This window comes from Camelus ferus, chromosome 7 (genome assembly GCF_009834535.1).
Source record: "Camelus ferus isolate YT-003-E chromosome 7, BCGSAC_Cfer_1.0, whole genome shotgun sequence".
NCBI lineage: Eukaryota > Metazoa > Chordata > Mammalia > Artiodactyla > Camelidae > Camelus > Camelus ferus.
In genome coordinates, this window is record NC_045702.1 from 81,760,694 (window position 1) to 81,777,221 (window position 16,528).

The 16,528-nt window shown below is 47.0% G+C and overlaps 1 protein-coding gene across 1 annotated transcript in view; it reads right to left on the reverse strand.

Annotated features, from left to right (window-relative positions):
* Positions 1 to 16,528, reverse strand: part of GLI3 (GLI family zinc finger 3) — a 265,844-nt gene that overhangs the window by 11,086 nt on the left and 238,230 nt on the right. The window contains 2 exon segments of the mRNA XM_032484273.1: positions 2,543 to 2,707; positions 3,766 to 3,915. Of these exon segments, the coding sequence (XP_032340164.1) occupies positions 2,543 to 2,707; positions 3,766 to 3,915 (315 nt within the window).

Below are 16,528 nucleotides of genomic sequence, written 5' to 3' on the forward strand. Positions count from 1 at the left end.
CTGCTGGAACTTTCTGGAGAGGAAGATACAACGGAAACAGAGCTCAAGGCAACTGGCTTCATCTGGCTTTGGGAGGAAGGGAAGACGTGTGGTCTGGAGCAGGCAGCCCTGTCAAAGGCCACTGAGATGGCCAGTGGCCCTAAATGGGCAGGGCAACCACAGGGTGGGGGAGGCGAGACAGGCCAGCTTCCCGAGTGGGAATTACCTGCTCCGGGTTCTAGCCCATCCCCTCTGCCACGTCTACAATAGCAAAGTGCTTGGCAGGTAACAGCCAGCAGTATCTGTTCAGTGACAGAATGAAGACAGAAATAAGAGGGCAAGTAAGTGACAGAAGAGAATCTGGGTTTATCTAGAATTATCTGATGACACAAATCTGGATTTCCTGGACATACTTAATTTTGGTGTCTCTGAAACTGTCCCATCATTTTTATGCAAGGCCAAGGCCTTTCTCTTTATGGAAGTGAGAAAAAATTTTTACGAGTTTGTGAATCAAATTTTTTTATGAGTTTATGGTCAACGTTAATAATTTATTTTCAGTAAACTGCTCAACATCGGTGACAGACATAATTGACCAAGATGTGTTTTACTCTCATGATGGGTATTAAACTCATACACAGCATTGCACTTTTTACCTCACAGGAGAATTCAAATGGAACTATAACACACTTCATTAAAGCAGACATGTCCACATATTTTAAGTCTATAAAAAGGTTAAAAGCTTAATACTTATGTTTATGGACATACATCACTAATCCTCACATACCCACTGCCCAAATTTCTCCACAAGCACAGGAGTGAATGCAGAGGAATGAAGAACCTCTAAATTTCTAGTTGTACTTAAATATATGAAGTGTAAAGACATTAATTAAATTCTAAGTGAGGTTAACCAAATCCCCTAAAACATTTTAAACTGAGATACAGTTTGCATCCCAGAAATATAGCCCTTTTAAATTGCACAATTCCGTGGCATTTCATACATTCACAACCTTGAGCAATCGTCCCCACTATCAAATTCCAGAATATTTTCATCATCCCAAACAGAAACTCTGTTCCTCTTAGCAATCACCCCTAATCCTTCTCCCCCACCCCCGCCTCTGGCAACTACTCATCTACTTCTGTCTCTGTGGGTCCATCTATCTTAAACTCCCTAAAACTTTGTACAAAACAGCTCAGCAGATTACCCTGCAACTATTTTACATCGTAAAGGCATTTTCGACATAAAAAAAAGGCGATGTGCCATCTTCTCTAAAACACCTTCAAACAATCGATCAATAATATGTGATTCTAACAGAATCAACTCTCCTTATTCCACTATGAATCTTTTGAAAAGAGTCTGTATATGTGAACGCATGTGTGTGAGTTCACGGGTCGGTGTGCTTTTCAGAGAGTGGGGTCAATCCCTTTGAGATGTTTCTGCTGTCAGCTCAGCTGAAGGGACTCTCATCTCTGCCACCTTCAAGCCAAAGTAAGGCCCATGAGCTGGATGGTGCACTTCCCCCAGATTCCCTCTCTCTCCATCTGAGATCACGAAAGGGCTTGCCTGGCACCTTATGGGGTCTCACATACCCACTGTCATGTGATAAGAGCCATGCCAAGATCAAAATGCTCCTCGTCTCACACAATTCCCAGCAAACTGATGACAGGCTTTGTGGGGCAAAACTATGTCTCATGTGAACAAATTCTGGTTAGCTGGCCTATTCCTAGCAAAACTCTGGGGAGCCTCTTTGCTCATTTCTGGATTCACTCAAGAGAAGGCTTTACTGTGGCACCAGAATTTGAGGTAGATTTTCAAGAAGTCGGAGGTCTGCAGGCAGGCGTGTATTAAAACGTAAGCAAAATGAGTCAGAGATCATTTCCATTCTTACGCTTCTCTGAAATTTTTTTTTTTGGGGGGGGGAGAACAAATCCCTAAAAAGAGCAGCAGCACAACCAGAACCACTTATGACCATGAAGCTTTACTCAGCATGTTATCTTAAACAACTGACTAGACACCATTCCGGGTTTCTGGGACTAGCTTCCAAGATCCTTTGGAATTTAGAAGGTCTGGAAATCCTATTTAGCCAAGGCTGGTTGCCCTGCAAAAGTCTCTTTTTGATCTAACGCGCTTGAGGATACCACCTGGAGAAAGCAAATGAGAGCGGCTGTCTTAGCAGTTAGCTGTCAGCTGTCAATGCCTCGCTTCTGAATCTAACTTCGGTGCTTTCGGGGCGGTCCATCGAATGCACTCCCGCTCTTCCAGGCAGAGGGAGCTGGTGGGGATTCCAAGTTGAATGCTGCTGCTGTCTGACCGGTAGGGGCGGTTCTGCATAATGTATTACTTCCCCTCCTTCATCTGCCTCTTTCTCCAAACCCGTCCCAGGATTCATCCCTACCTCTGAGACCCCAAGCCTCAACCTTCACCCCCAGTACTACGCAGGCTGGGAGTGGCCGGGAGCAAGTACATTGGGACCGGCCTGCCTCTCCACATACGTCCCTTCTAGAGGGTTCTTTGTTTCCACCCGCCAGTCCTGGGCCCGACGCGTGTCCCCCGGAGGAGCCTCACCTCATTGGAGTGTGTTCTGTTCTGGTGCTTGGCACGGTCGGAGGCGTTGGAGAAAGCCTTGTTACAGCCTTCGTGCTCACAGACGTACGGTTTCTCTCCAGTGTGAGATCTCAAGTGTGTTTTCAAGTTTTCGAGTCTCGAGTAGGCCTTTGTGCAACCTTCAAACTGAGGACAACAGGTAAATCTGGATTACCCCACAACAATGATCGCTGATGCCGAACGCTCGCTTCGAGCTGATGAAAGACGGGCATTTTGAGGGTCAGCAGCTTTTCAAAACCAAGGAACAAAAAGTCCACTAAACTCTGCCTTTATTGGGATTCAGATGGGGCTCAGGGCCATTGGAGAGAAAGCATTTTCAGGGCTAGTAAAAATCCTGGAGGGTTTTTTTTTTTTAATAGGCCACTCCATGTGGACAATGCGTTTCATTATCTGCTCATTCATCTCCTCGAATTCCCACTGATTTCAGATTCAGCACAAAGTTCATTAATATGGCTTTGTATCCGTACAAAGGCACGGCATTTGATCATGTTTGTAAAGGGCCTTTAAGATGTAAAGTACCAGGGCTGAGCGGTGCCCAGCGTGCCTGGCGGGCACCTTAGGAAACGAAGGTTTAGCCTTGCAGGAATCCCAGCCTGCTTGGAGGTCTACACAGGACTATGGGGGCAGACCAGGAGAGTGGGGAAATACTGAAGCCACATAGGTTAGATTTTTTGAAAGTCAATTTAAGCTTTTCAAGTAGAAACCGGCCCCTCCCTGTGCCCTCTGAGTCCTCTGGAGCAACAGGTGTTTGCACCAGGGCACATCCCAGCTGCCACCTGCCCGCCTGCCACTCTCCAGAGCTGGGCTGTCAAGACTCAGATGCTGCTAGCCACGTGGGGCTATTTAAATTTAAATTTTCAAAATGAAATTCAATTGAAAACATCAGGTCCTTGATGGCTCCAGTCACGTCTCCAAAGCACCCGTGGCTCATGGCCACCATGTTGGACGTGGCAGATCTAGGCCACTTCCTCCCAGCATCCCCCCAAAGCTCAGCGGTCAGCATTATTTCTTCATTTCGGAAACCCCTCTCAACACCATAGGGGGGTTATCACCGCCCAGATGTGCCTCTGCTGAGCTGGCTCACCAGCCACACGGCCCTTGGAGTCGGGGGAAGGACCCACGGGGGAAGGACCCGCGGGGGCAGGGTGCACCCCCGGTGGCCAGCCCGCCCCCCCGCTACTCACAGTGCATTTGTGAGGTTTCTCTCCCGTGTGTCTCCTCATGTGCACCACCAGCATGTACTGGGCTTTGAAGGGTTTCTGCTCTCTTGAGCAATCCAGCCACCGGCACACGAACTCCTTCTTCTCGCCGTGGATATGGTCGTTATTTATATGCTGGGGTTTGGAAAAAGAAAGAGAGGAAACAGAATGGAAATGTACTCCTCTTTTCCGCAGGCGACAGAAAGGAGAACCCCAAATATCCCAACTTTAAGTCCGACCCCGTGATGCCGTTCCTATACTGTAGATGATTCTGTCTTAGTTAGTGCTAGTTCTTCAGTAAGTGTGCTCTGACAGATCGGGGAGGTGCACTTCCTAACTAGCAGAGGGACACGGCTTGGATGAAGCCCAGGGTCCCCGAAAAAGTGCTGCAGGGGCACCTGAGGGGCGGAGCTGTGAAGTGAGGTGCCCCATGCGTGTCCTGTCTGGGCCTCTGTTGCCCTGCACCTGCCAAGTCAGGGTCAAGGTGAACCGATCACAGAGGTAACTTCCAGCTCTCATGCCCTCCAGGCCTGGGGTAGCACCTTGGGCTACTGCCGGGCCTCAGATTGCAGAAAGCGCACACGAGCGTGCACACACACACATAAACACACACACACACATACACACACACACACACACACATCTGTAACAAGGAGCTAGAAAAACCAAAGCACTTCTTCCAATGACACTTTAGTCCCAATAATTAGTGACATCACTTCTTGGATGAGAATCACAGAGAAATGCACCGGAAACTGGAGACACAGACCAGGCGATCTTGGCTGTCCTCACGTATAACAGAAAGGAAAGGCCCACTGAGGTTCTTTCCAGCCCTACCAGTCTGTTAGTTCGATTTTTTTTAAGTGAAGGGGAATTTCCCTAGATTCCTCAACAGTTCAAAGGTTTAGAATCACTTTTTATGTAGATCCTTGGATTCATATACCCGGTGTCCTCCAACAGGGAGAGGTGAGAAACCTATAGGGGCGCCAGTGGAAGAGGTGGGTCTCCATTTGAACCAAATTGAAGTCAACTCCAGGAGGATGAGTATGTGGTTTTAACGTCCCGTTGTGGATGATGGGGGACATCTGTGTCCTGAGTTTATCCTGTTGGGCTGACCGGCCACTCCGCACTCTATCGGCCTAAATGCAAGGCCTTTGTGAGCCTTTTCTCAAACATCCGTAGAAACACATCACTAGTAAGCATGTGCAGTAAGAGGAAGCTCCCCCGGGTTCCCTGGGCTGCACAGCAGTGACACAGCGTTTAATTACTCTCCTGCTGGGCTCTGGCTCCTAAGTGAGTGGTCTCTGGGGTCCTGAGGGTAAAATTCCACCATTAAAGTCACAGGCTGTTCCCAGCTATTCCACTAGGCGGCTGGATGCTGCAGGGAAAAAGAAAAGCAGCCTGCTGTGCTGCTTCTGGGGTTTAACACTGAATGAGGGCAGAGAAAAGAGCTTATGGTGCCCTCTCTTCTCCCGGAACAGCTCTCAGAAGCCTGAGGGTCGGAGAGCGTGGGGGACACAGCCCCGGGTCCTTTCAGGAGCTCTGATCACGACGAGGAAACCACACAGAACCATTCCGGCTCACGACGGTGGCGCAAGCCCATAGCAAACATGTGCGCTTCGTCTCCGAAGCCAACTGCCCGAAGCATAAGTGTTTCTTAAAAGGGATGCTGGGGCACGCGAGTGGAGGAGGGGAACAGATGTGCGGGCCCGGGGACCACATGCAGTCTTTAAATGCCTGCGTGGAGAACAGGTCTGCAGTCCTTCCACGGTGCCCAGGGTGGCCCCAGGGGACGCGGAAGCCCAGTCTTCAAGCCCACATAATACAGAGAGGTTCTACGAATTCTCCTTTCCAGGGAACAGAAAATGAATGATCGCACAAATCCACTCCATAAAAATTGCTCTTGGTTCTGTGTTTTTTTTTCCCCCCAAGTTATTAGACATTGAGCTCCTGGGATTGATCCACGAAAGAAAAAGAAGGAAGGATGGGAGGGAGGGAACGAGGAAGCGAGGAAGGACGCAGGCAAAGTTAAAATTGGAAACTGCCTTAGAATGTGGGTTGCGTCGACTTCCTTGAGCCAGGACCCACGTCTCTGGGTTCTCCATGCTCAGCCACCGACAGGTGGCCCTGGTACTTGGCAGGGCCTCCGGAAGTATCTGTTGGATTGACTGGCTCATGCGACAAACTGAACTGTCACTGAAATTATACCTGATGCTCTGTCCTTCTGACTTCAACTGCCTTTCGCCTGGTACCCATCCAGTAAGATTATAACGCAAGGTGTTATATTACTTTAAAATAATATACTATCAAGAAGTCAAAAGGATTTGGAAGAGAGCCACATGCAAACCCTGTCTTGCTGGGGGGAATAAAAGAGGGGCTCTGGGACTGCAACATTTCGTTCATCACCCATGTATTTATACGGACGCGCTGAGGACCATCCCACGCCAAGCCCTGGGCTGGAGAATCAGACAGACAGGATTCCTGCCCTGAGGAAATGACAGTCTACTGAAGGGAAACAGATAATGACTTAAATGGCTGTGCAATGGTAGTTGTGGTCAGCATTCTTAAGAGAACCAGGAGGGTGTTATAAACACAGTTCATAGGGGGTCCCAAATCTGCGGGGAGCACCAGAGACCATGGTCAGCTTCTCCAGAGAAGTGGCATTGAAAGTAGGACCTGATGGATGGGGGGAGACCTGGCAGGTGTGCAGGTGAGGATGGGAGTGGGGAGAATGATGGACAGAAGCCCCCAGAGAAGGACAGAGTTGGTGCCTTCGAGGAACAGGGGAGGAACGTGCAGGGCAGGAGAGACTGGGCCAGGCAGACGCAGGTGCCTCCCAGCACTGCCCTGTTGGACACAGGACGAAGGCACCAGTTCCCAGGCACCCAGCGGTACCACCGAGGTAGCCAAGCCTGGGGCCATGTAGGAAGTAGTGTGCCGGGTCCGGTGGGCTAGACCCTGGGACGGAACTCGAGTACCCACCATCAGAAAGCCAGCACTTGGACGCCTGCCCAAGGAGAACTGGCGTTACTCAGGGGAACGAGGATGGCCAACAGTGAAGGCGCCAGCAGCAGCAGGTGAAGTAGCAGCCTCTTGCCTCTTGCCCTTCCCGTTATGCTGGAGGAGCCAGAGTCCGGTGGTGCGGAGAGGGAAGGGGCCCCATCCTCTAGGTGGGTGGGCTGGCAGAGGATGAGCTAGCAGCCCGCCAGCCCCCTAGAGCGGTGAGCCTGGCCAGTATAAGGGACGGAAGGCTCTGAGTGGACAGGAGGTTGGAGGTTTAAACCAGATGGGACCTGAGTAGCAAAAAGCGACTGAGAAGTTGTGAAAGCTGCCCACCAGGATGCTGAGGGATCTACCACGAAGCTGGGAGGGGAGAATGGACCACGGGCTACTGAGGGCTGGGACTGAAAGTCAAACTCTCATATGAATAGCTGGCCAGGTCTCATCAGCCTTGGCCTCTGGGACAATGTCTGAAAATCCTAGTGGCGGGAATCCAGTGCCAATCAGTAAACACAACACCCAGCGTCGTCTCCAGATGGGGAGGGACAGCAGAAGCAACTTGACTTTCAGCAAGGTTGGCCTTTTGGGACTGTTTCGCTTCTGCTTTGGTGAGGAGACCTAAGTCCTGTCTAAGAAGCTTTTGTCATTTTCTAAAACTACTCTTGAGGGCCAGCTTGGATTGAGACCACAAGTTATTTTTCTTGCAATGAGATTCTCTGACCTCGGCCAGCAGGGACCTGGTCCACCTTGCTTGTCTGTAGGGTCCGGATGCTGAGCACAGGACATAATCAATTACTCTGGAGAAACAGAAATCTTCCTGCCTAGTCAGGTAATTCAAATGCATTTTGAGCTGACGTGTCCTAGATGTCAGGTGAAACTTAAAATTATAAGAAATCATAGGCTTTCCCCGTCCATGCATCCTAAATATTTACTCTGCTTTAAAAAGCTGCTCTGGCTTCTGTGGCCAGTGCTCATCTTGGGGCAGATCTTCCATCACAGAGGAAAGAGCATGGGGGCGGGGGCGGGGGCGGGCATCGGAGGACGCATCCCAGACCAAGTTCTGATGAGCTGTGTACCTTCGGACAGGTCAGTTCACCTTTTGGGACCTTAATTTTCTCATCTGTAAAATTAGGGCGTGATGAACAATGTCAGGTGTCCACAAACATTTTCTGTAAAAAAGCCAGAGAGTAAATATTTGGCGATTTGCAGGCCAAGAAGTGTCCCCAGGGCTCCTCGCCTCTGTCGCGTTTCAGGAGAACAGCATGAGCCACACGTATGTGAATGGGTACCGCCATTGGCTTACAGACACCGAAATAGACACGTGTCCTGAAATTTTCATATTCTTTACAAGTTTTTTTCCCCAATTATTTAAAACTGTCAAATCCTAGCTCTTTGGCTGGACAAACACAAGCAGTAGCCAGATTTGGCCTGCAGGCCATTTGTTCGCTCTCCCTTGAACTACATGACTTCAAAGTTTCCTTCCTGGGCTAACAGAGCTGTTGACATTCTCGGGAAGGCTGGCTCCTGAGCCTGAGGAAGCAAAATTAGAAGAGGGTATGTTTCAGCGCCAGAGAAAAGAGGAGGAAGTAGGAAAGAAAAACAGTCAGGGTCCTAGGCTAACACGAGGGGAGGGAGCTGGCCAGACAGACGTCCCACTCTGTGCCCTGCTTCTGGGTCTGGGTGGACCAAAATCTTTGGCAGCTAAGAAGAGTAATACACAGTGAATTCTTAGCACTCAACAGACAGGCTGATCCCGTGGGAGGCTGGACTGAAATCCAATGGGTCTGAGTTTATTTGTGGTTTCATTGAAAATTTGACTTCCTAGCAGTGAAAACGTTAATCAAATGTATAAATAATTTAATTGGAGGGGAAGAATAATGCATGATTAAATTCCAAACTAATCCAACACAAAGACATGCAATTTGCCAGAGGCCCACGAGCCAGAAAGAGATAGATGGTGTAAACTACGGCGTGGGCATACCAACTCTCTCGGCGGGACCACTGCGGACTCTCCCCGTCTGAATAAACAGGACGAGAGGCCGGGACCAGGCGACCCCAGAAAGGCGGAGTCCAACCACTGAGCTTCCTGATGGACCGGGATGGTAAGCATCTGCCTCAGGAAACAGATGGAACAAATAAGACATCTCAGGAATCTACGGCCAACCAACCGAGTGGACACTTGGCTATTGCGCTCATGTTTGTAGCAAGATGAGCCAAGACTCGGGTTCCCATCTCCTGCACTCCCCCATGGAGCTTTGGGGGCCCAGAGAAAGGTGGGGAGGGGGGAATCACTCCAGTGGGCGTGGCCATCGGGTAGTGGAAGGTCCTCCTTCCTTTGAAGGGTTTCCTTTTTGAGAAGCCCAGTGCTTGGCGTCAACCTCTGAGGCTGCGGTGATGCTGGAAGGAAAATGAGGGAGCATGAAGCTTTTCTTTCACGAGCAGCAGAAAGCTCATCAGGTCCCTTTCTTCTTGCTCCGTCACTGCACTGAGTTCAGAGCTGGCCGTCAGCCTCTTCCTAACCCTTCGGATGAAACACACACACGCTATCCGTCTATCCCGAATGCTCGCTGCTCCTCCAACAAAGCTACTCTTCAAGCTGCTGGGGAACCTTGGGGGCACACCTCTGCTTTCTTTCCAGCACCTTCTCCGCCTACCGACTCCCACCCAGAAAGCATCTTTCTGTGGATGGGTGCGCCTCCCTGAGGAGGGGAGGCTCCAGCATGGCTCAAAAGTGTGTGTGGAAGGTGTGCAGAGGCCCATTCAAACTCTGCTGAGGTTCACATTAACCATGGAGACAAATGCCTCGCCGTTGCCTGCGATTCACTCTCTAAATCAGTCAGCTCCTTAACATCCAGAAGGTAAATTCCTTCTACTGTTGTGACGAAAATATGACCGTAAAGCACCCCTGAAAACGGTGAAGGCAGGAAATGTAAAACTTCAGACTCAAGCCTCAACACAATCTCCACAAAGCTCCCCCGTGAGCATCCGATACCCGCACAGGCTTTCTGTCGGTATCTAGTGTTTCTCAAACAACACGGAATGCTTTCACCCATTGAAAAAGTTTCTGCGAGGGAAGCTGCCAAGATTTTCAAAGCCCAACGTGCACGTAAAAGCAGACTTATGGTCTTTAGTAGAATCGTGTTCAGGTAATTACGATCTCTCTCCGCACACAAACATCCACGTACACATGTATATACACACACACACACACACACTCTCACACATGTACGCACATGTGCACACAGAACATCACTGCTTTCATACAAGAGAAGAGAAAGACTTGGAAAGGAGTGCATTTCACATACGGATACCCAAGAACGGGGCTGCGCTGTGCGGATGCCGGGGGTTGGGTTCGATAAAGTATAGAGATGTTCGCTGTACCCTTGTTCTAGTTCTCATTTATCTCTTTGCTACGTTCCTCTGTATCTTGGTACACGAATATGCTATGAACTGAAAGCTGTGATTCTATTTTAAAAAAGGAAAAACATGAAACAGAGACTTTCCTTCTCAGGATATCGAAATAACAATGTTTAATCCTCTCTAAGTCTTTTCACATTGCTACCAGGTTAGCTCATGAATGAGGCTGAGTTAATGAATTTGTTTAACAGAAGTCGATCATTTGAAATTTCTAAGGATTTGCTCAGGAAGTATGTTAAGAAAGCCTTTTCTCTCCTGGCATGGGATGGGATGCCAACAAGTAAACAGTGGGAAGAGAGCTCAGTTTTCAGTTGGCTTCCTGCCTTTATATTATAAACCAATGACGATCTCTTTACTTGGTCCAAAGATAGTTCTGAAAAGGAGAAAGAGGGGGAAATAATTTAGAATCAAGTACAATTTAATTTACACGAAAACGGAATTGAGGGAGAGATCGAAATGCTTTGCCGAAAAGGAAACTCTCTACGAGAATCCCTGCAAATTTTCCATCTGAAGGGAGGCCTACGTCTTCCTGGTTTCCGTGGAACATTTGGAGAAGTTTTGCAACTGTCATGACGTGGATCCTGTGAGGGAGACACTGTGATTGGATTCCTCAAGGCTCCAGCAGGCAGAAGCGAAAAAAGCAGGAAGCAGAGACTATCAGGGCTGAAAGAGGCCCTTTATCTCAATATGCACTTTAATTTTAGATAAATAAAATAACTTAAATGGTTTTGGTGGCACCCATCAATCTTCTGAGCAGAAGATTCAAAAAGCGGTAATTGTTTGCTGTGGGAGGAATGTTCATGAAGCCCTCACAAAACGACTGTCTCAGGTCACACTGCCTAATAAAAATAGCCGAGTAGCTTTCAGTTTTCTGATCTAACTATAAAATTGTACAGAAACAACATCCAAAGGACTCAAGACATGGGGTACAAGACTGCATTCTCTTTCTAAAAGTAGAATATTTTCCTATTTCTAACTTGTGACTATTACACATAAGGGTGATGCAAAAATTAAAACAAGCTTCTTGGTTTAAAAGGAATAAATAAATATGTTTCTTGGTTAACAAGGAGTCCCTCTGACAGTTATTAAAATCTTGTTTCGAGCTACAAATCTGTAATGAAATTCTTTTCTTTCATGGGTAAGAAAGGCAGCGTTATTTAAGGGAAACATCTGGACAAAGGGCTTCATAACGTTGAATTTACAGAATGGAAATCACCTTAAAATACTGCCCTCACTCCCACCCCCACGAAGGTAAGCTGGATGGTGGAGTTCACTCACATTTAAAAGCAAGTGCGAACATTACGGTAAGGAAAGAAGTCCGTCACAAAGAGACAAATACTGTACGATTCCGTTTATACGAAATGTCCAGAGTAGGCAAAACTATACAGGAAGTAAATTAGTGCTTGGCTATGGCTGAGGAGAGACTGGAAGATGAGGTTTCTTACTGGGGTAATAGAAATGTTGTAAAATTGACTGGAGTGATGGTTACACCACTCTGTGAATATATCCAAGCACACTGAGTTGTTGTATTCCTGAAACAGGTGAATAGCATGGCATATGAATTATAGCCCAATAAAGATGTTACCGTCCCCTCCAACCAAAAAAAAAAAAAAAAAAAAGGGAAAACCACTGAAGTGTACCTGGTGATGGACTCTGGTAACAGAGGAGATTGCGGGAGGAAATAGGAAAAGTGTTCCAGGAACAGCCAGGTTGCGTCTGCATTCCCCCAGGGGGCTGTATCTAGGGGTTGGGGTTGGCAAACGATTTCCCATGGAAGTGAAAGTTGCATCTTAATCACAACTTGTATCCACACACACACATACAATCCACAGACAGACTGAGTTAGGGCAGCACATACTTTTATGACAGTATTTCCTGGTGCATTTCATACTGGATCCAGACAGAGTTAACAACTTGGGGCTTCACGTATATGACAACCTCTCTGTGTATCCATTCCTCCCTCATCTTTCAAGGTGTATAAACGGGGGGAAAGATGGAGAAAACTACACTTTGGGCAGAGTTGTACACGAATCCAAACTAAAGCATCATAGGCTAATATGTATCTATTCATATGTTATGTTCAAGGCATTTCATGCAAAATAGGGCGCGATGGAAAACCTGGTATTTTCTAAAAACCTGGTATTTTCTATCTTCACTAAAATTCATGGAAAAATTCAAGCACAGGTAATTCAGAATCTCTACACCTTTAGTTTTATTACCTTGAGTTATAAAAGACCTCAGTGTAAATGGATCATTTGTGATATAATTTATCTCAGCTGATACCCACTCCCCAACAAGAAGTGCTCGTGTTACAGGTTCAAACTCACTCACGTGCACAAGAGTAATACACTGGCTTAATGCTGAGGTGACCTAAAACTTCAAGACGTTGCATTTTTTGAGAAGCGAACAGACAAAAATGTAAGTATTATTAATGAATGTTACTCGTTTTACTTAGGTAAAAAGGAAATATTCTCATTCTTAAAAATGGGTTAAGGGCCTCTAATCCTCTTGAGAACTTAAGAGCGCTTTCTCTTACAGTTTTGCTCTCGGAATTCCAAGTTATTTTACTAAAACATAAACGTAACTCTTCTCTTTTAAGAGGGCTCGCTTACAGTTTCAGAAGGTGGCTTTTGTGGAAGAACTCAGAGTTTCTTTTCTGGAAAAGCCAATATTTAAACCCCATGTAGATTTTAAATAGAAACGCAAAGATCCTCCAAGCTTCTAAGACTGTTTACATCATTTCTCACGTTACTGGGCACAATTTCATTACTCTTCTTCTTCTTTTAAGTACCAACTTCTGTTTCAGCCAGAAAAAATAAAATAAAAAAATAAAAAACACAAACTCTCCTTAAACAAACTGATGGCAGCAGGGGAGGGGCGGGTAGTCACCAAAAAGAAAAATCCAAAGAGTTATTTAAGCAGGTAAGGATTTAGCAGTAGCCATTCTAGGAGTAATAAGAACACTACTAAATCCAGATGGCAAGATGATTTCAGCTGTGTAATCATGGAATGAAATCATTTGGAGTACCAGTCTCCAAAAAGGCGTCTTCTGTTTCATCTCGTTGCAATGAGCAAATCCACCATGCCGGTTAGGTGCCAAGGTTTCTGTCCCAAGGTCCAGCTCCCAAGGAGAGGTGGCCAGAGCCCTAACTTCCTGTTCCTCAACCACCTCTTGGGCGGGGAAGAAAGGCAAGGGCAGGGGGTCCAGGAAAGGTGCCCGTAAGCTGCAGCCTCCCCCAGGGACCAGATGAATCCATTGCTCACGTGGACAGACCATCTCTACAAGTCCAGCATTATCTGGAAAGCACCACCATCCATAGTAATGCAACACCAAACAAAAGATTTCAGAAGCTGGATTATGTCCCAGAGCATTAAAATCCTCTCGCCTTGTGGGCGTGGATTCCTGCCATGAGGAGCGAGGAGAGTTAATGGGTAGTTTCTCTGTGTAGTAAGAGTTTCAACTAGTGCCTGCCTAGCAGTTACACTGGAACCTACTGTCAAAAGAATTCTTTCGTTATAAAACTTTGAAAGGTAGGTTAGATAGGGATAATCAAGTAATTTTAACAATACCCTTTGCATTTTTAACTTAAGATGCTAAATTAAGGTATTTTCACACACACACACACACACACACATCATGATTAGCTCTCAGAAGAATAAGGAAGACTCATTTTTAAAATTTTCAGTCTCCCTGAATGCAAAGGTAGATACAGACTTTTTCTGCTTGAGATATAAAGTAGGAAGAGTCCCGTCACCTAGACGGATATAAAACGTTTGCCTTTAACTACGTCCTAATTTTTATGATCGCAGCAACCCACCAGGAACTTGAACATCCAAGCATTGCTCTTTGTGAAGAGCCTGGACATCGAATGTGATGAAGAGATAACTCAAGATTCAAGGATGAAACCAATAAAGGTGGATTAAAGATGAGACCTGACTTCGAAAGGGTAGTCGCTGTCTTCACTGCCCTTAGAAAAGAGACCCTGCTCTGTCCACATGACTGAAGGCTGATTCTGAGCACAACAGCGATCAGCCCTTGAACCAGCAGACTGTTTTATTCGTTTTGATGTCATCATTTTAATGACTAAAATCTTTGTTGAAATAATAACAAATACAATGAAGTGTACTTCAAACTTACTTTTAGCATTTGGAGAAGAGTCTCTTTTCTCAATAAAATCCTTTGAAAATAGGGGAGAGAAAAGTTATTCTGTGGGAGGGGGGAATAGCTCAGTGGTACAGGGCGTGCTTAGCATGTATGAGGTCCTGGGTTCAATCCCCAGGACCTCCATCAAAAATACATTAATAAAATTAAAAAAAACCCTGCTCTTCATATATTAAAAAAAAAAAAAAAGTTATTCTGGGGCCAGCCCAGTCCAAACCACATCCCTGGCCATGACTCTCCCCGACGGTCGTCTGCCCATCATCTTGTGAAGGGAGAGTCCTTTTGCGGGAGAAGCCCCAGCAGTCAGTAAAAGATTAGGTGAGCATGTGTGCAACAAAGAAGTGGGTGGCGACTGCTGATGGCAGAAACACAGGCAAATCTCAAGAACTACTGGAAGAAGGGAAGGAGACTGGCAAGCAGGCAAAATTATCCATTTGGAAATCTGCCCGCAGTCCCTCTGGGCTGACTCATTCATTTACTATGAACTCAATGCTTATTTATGATAAGACGGTTACTGGGCTAAACACCAAAGCGCCAAGACTGAACAAGACGCGTCCACTGGATCTCATCCCAGGCTGGCTGTAGGAATGCAGGAAAAAAAATACTGCTTAAAAATTAGCTGCCACATCATGGACACCTCGGCAATGAAAAAGTAAGCCATCCAAAGAATGCACCAGTCCCCGCGTCATAGAAAACTGGCCGGCCCGTTGCCCAGAGCTTTTTAGGCTTGTCTTACCAAAACAAGATGGAATGGAAGCCCTCGGACATCTCTGCTTTAGCAAGCTTTTCAACATGCGGAACAACTAACTCAACCCTTTTTCAATCAACTCTTAATTTACTCACATGCCATCCTCCTTACGGGGGTTGCCTGGACTAAGGCATCAGACACCAGGCAACCAAGGGAAGGTTTGAGCAGGGCAGTGATTGGATTTGTGTTTATAAATGGGAACCCTAGTAGGTGTCATGGAGGAACTGGACAGCGAGACCATTTAGGGAGCTGCTACAATTATCCAAGAGAGAGCTATGGCCTTGAACTAAGGGCAGAGGCCATGAGGATGGAGAGAAGGGCTACATTTGAGAGATACTGGGAATAATATGTTTGTGGTGAATTAGAGAGGAATACTAGGTGGTACCAGAGTTCCTCTTTCATAGGATCCTGAGACATTATAATAGCACCAGAGGCCCAAACAGATTTGGGAGAGGTTCTGTTTCTGTTTGAGGCATGGCATCTTGGAAGTGCCTCCAGGACATCTCCAACAGCAAAGACAAGTCTAAACATAAAGATTTAAGAGACGAAGAGAGCTTGTAGCTGAAGAAGGAGGGCAGCCCCTTTCCCCCACCCTCTCTTGTCTTTGGTGATCCCAATACACAGAATTTTAAGGATTTCACAAAACCCAGTTTGAAATCCCATCACCTACAGAGATTGTACAGAGGATGAAGAAGGACAGAAATTGGAAATGACAGGAGATCAGTGTTTAAGAAACAGGGAAGCAAAAAAGGAAGTAAAGGCGAGAACAAAAGAGACAGAACAAAGTGGCGGGGACGGGGTGCACCAACCGCAGTAGGGTGTATCTGGAGGAGCCCTAGGCAGATGTCAACAGAAGACGATAAGGCAATAAAAGGTAAGTTCTCTTCCAGTGACCGCTTCCCAGATCCAGTAAGTCTAGGGGGATCGGACGGAAAGAGAGAAAATGTCTAGAACATGGTGGAGAGCGTGAACTGAAGAAGGGAAACCAGCTTGTCTGTCAGTCCTGGGATGGAGGGGGTCAAGGAAGGGCTGACACAAGTCAACAGTGCTCCATTTTTAAGCTGCTCACTGTTTTGAGCCCTCTTTGCTTCCCCCAAGCCCTCTGTAAAATTCAATTCTGTTCCACAGCCCTTTGTCAGGAGATCTGCGGAGCTGGAGAAGGAAGATATCTTGCAGTCCGGTGGATGAGAGTGGAGGAAAGGGAGCCGTCAGCGGGGACCGAGTGTCCAGCAAGGCAGGACATGGAACGAGAGGGAATTCAAGCCCACATAGACCATGGAGGGTGGAGACGGGGGTGGGGACCTGACAGAACACGGAAGAAAGTGCACAGCCAGCGCCTTCAGGGAGAATGCCGCTTCAGAGGCTGGGCATCTCGGATCTGCAGCTGGAGACACCTGGGTGACATCCAGGATGGGGCCACTAAG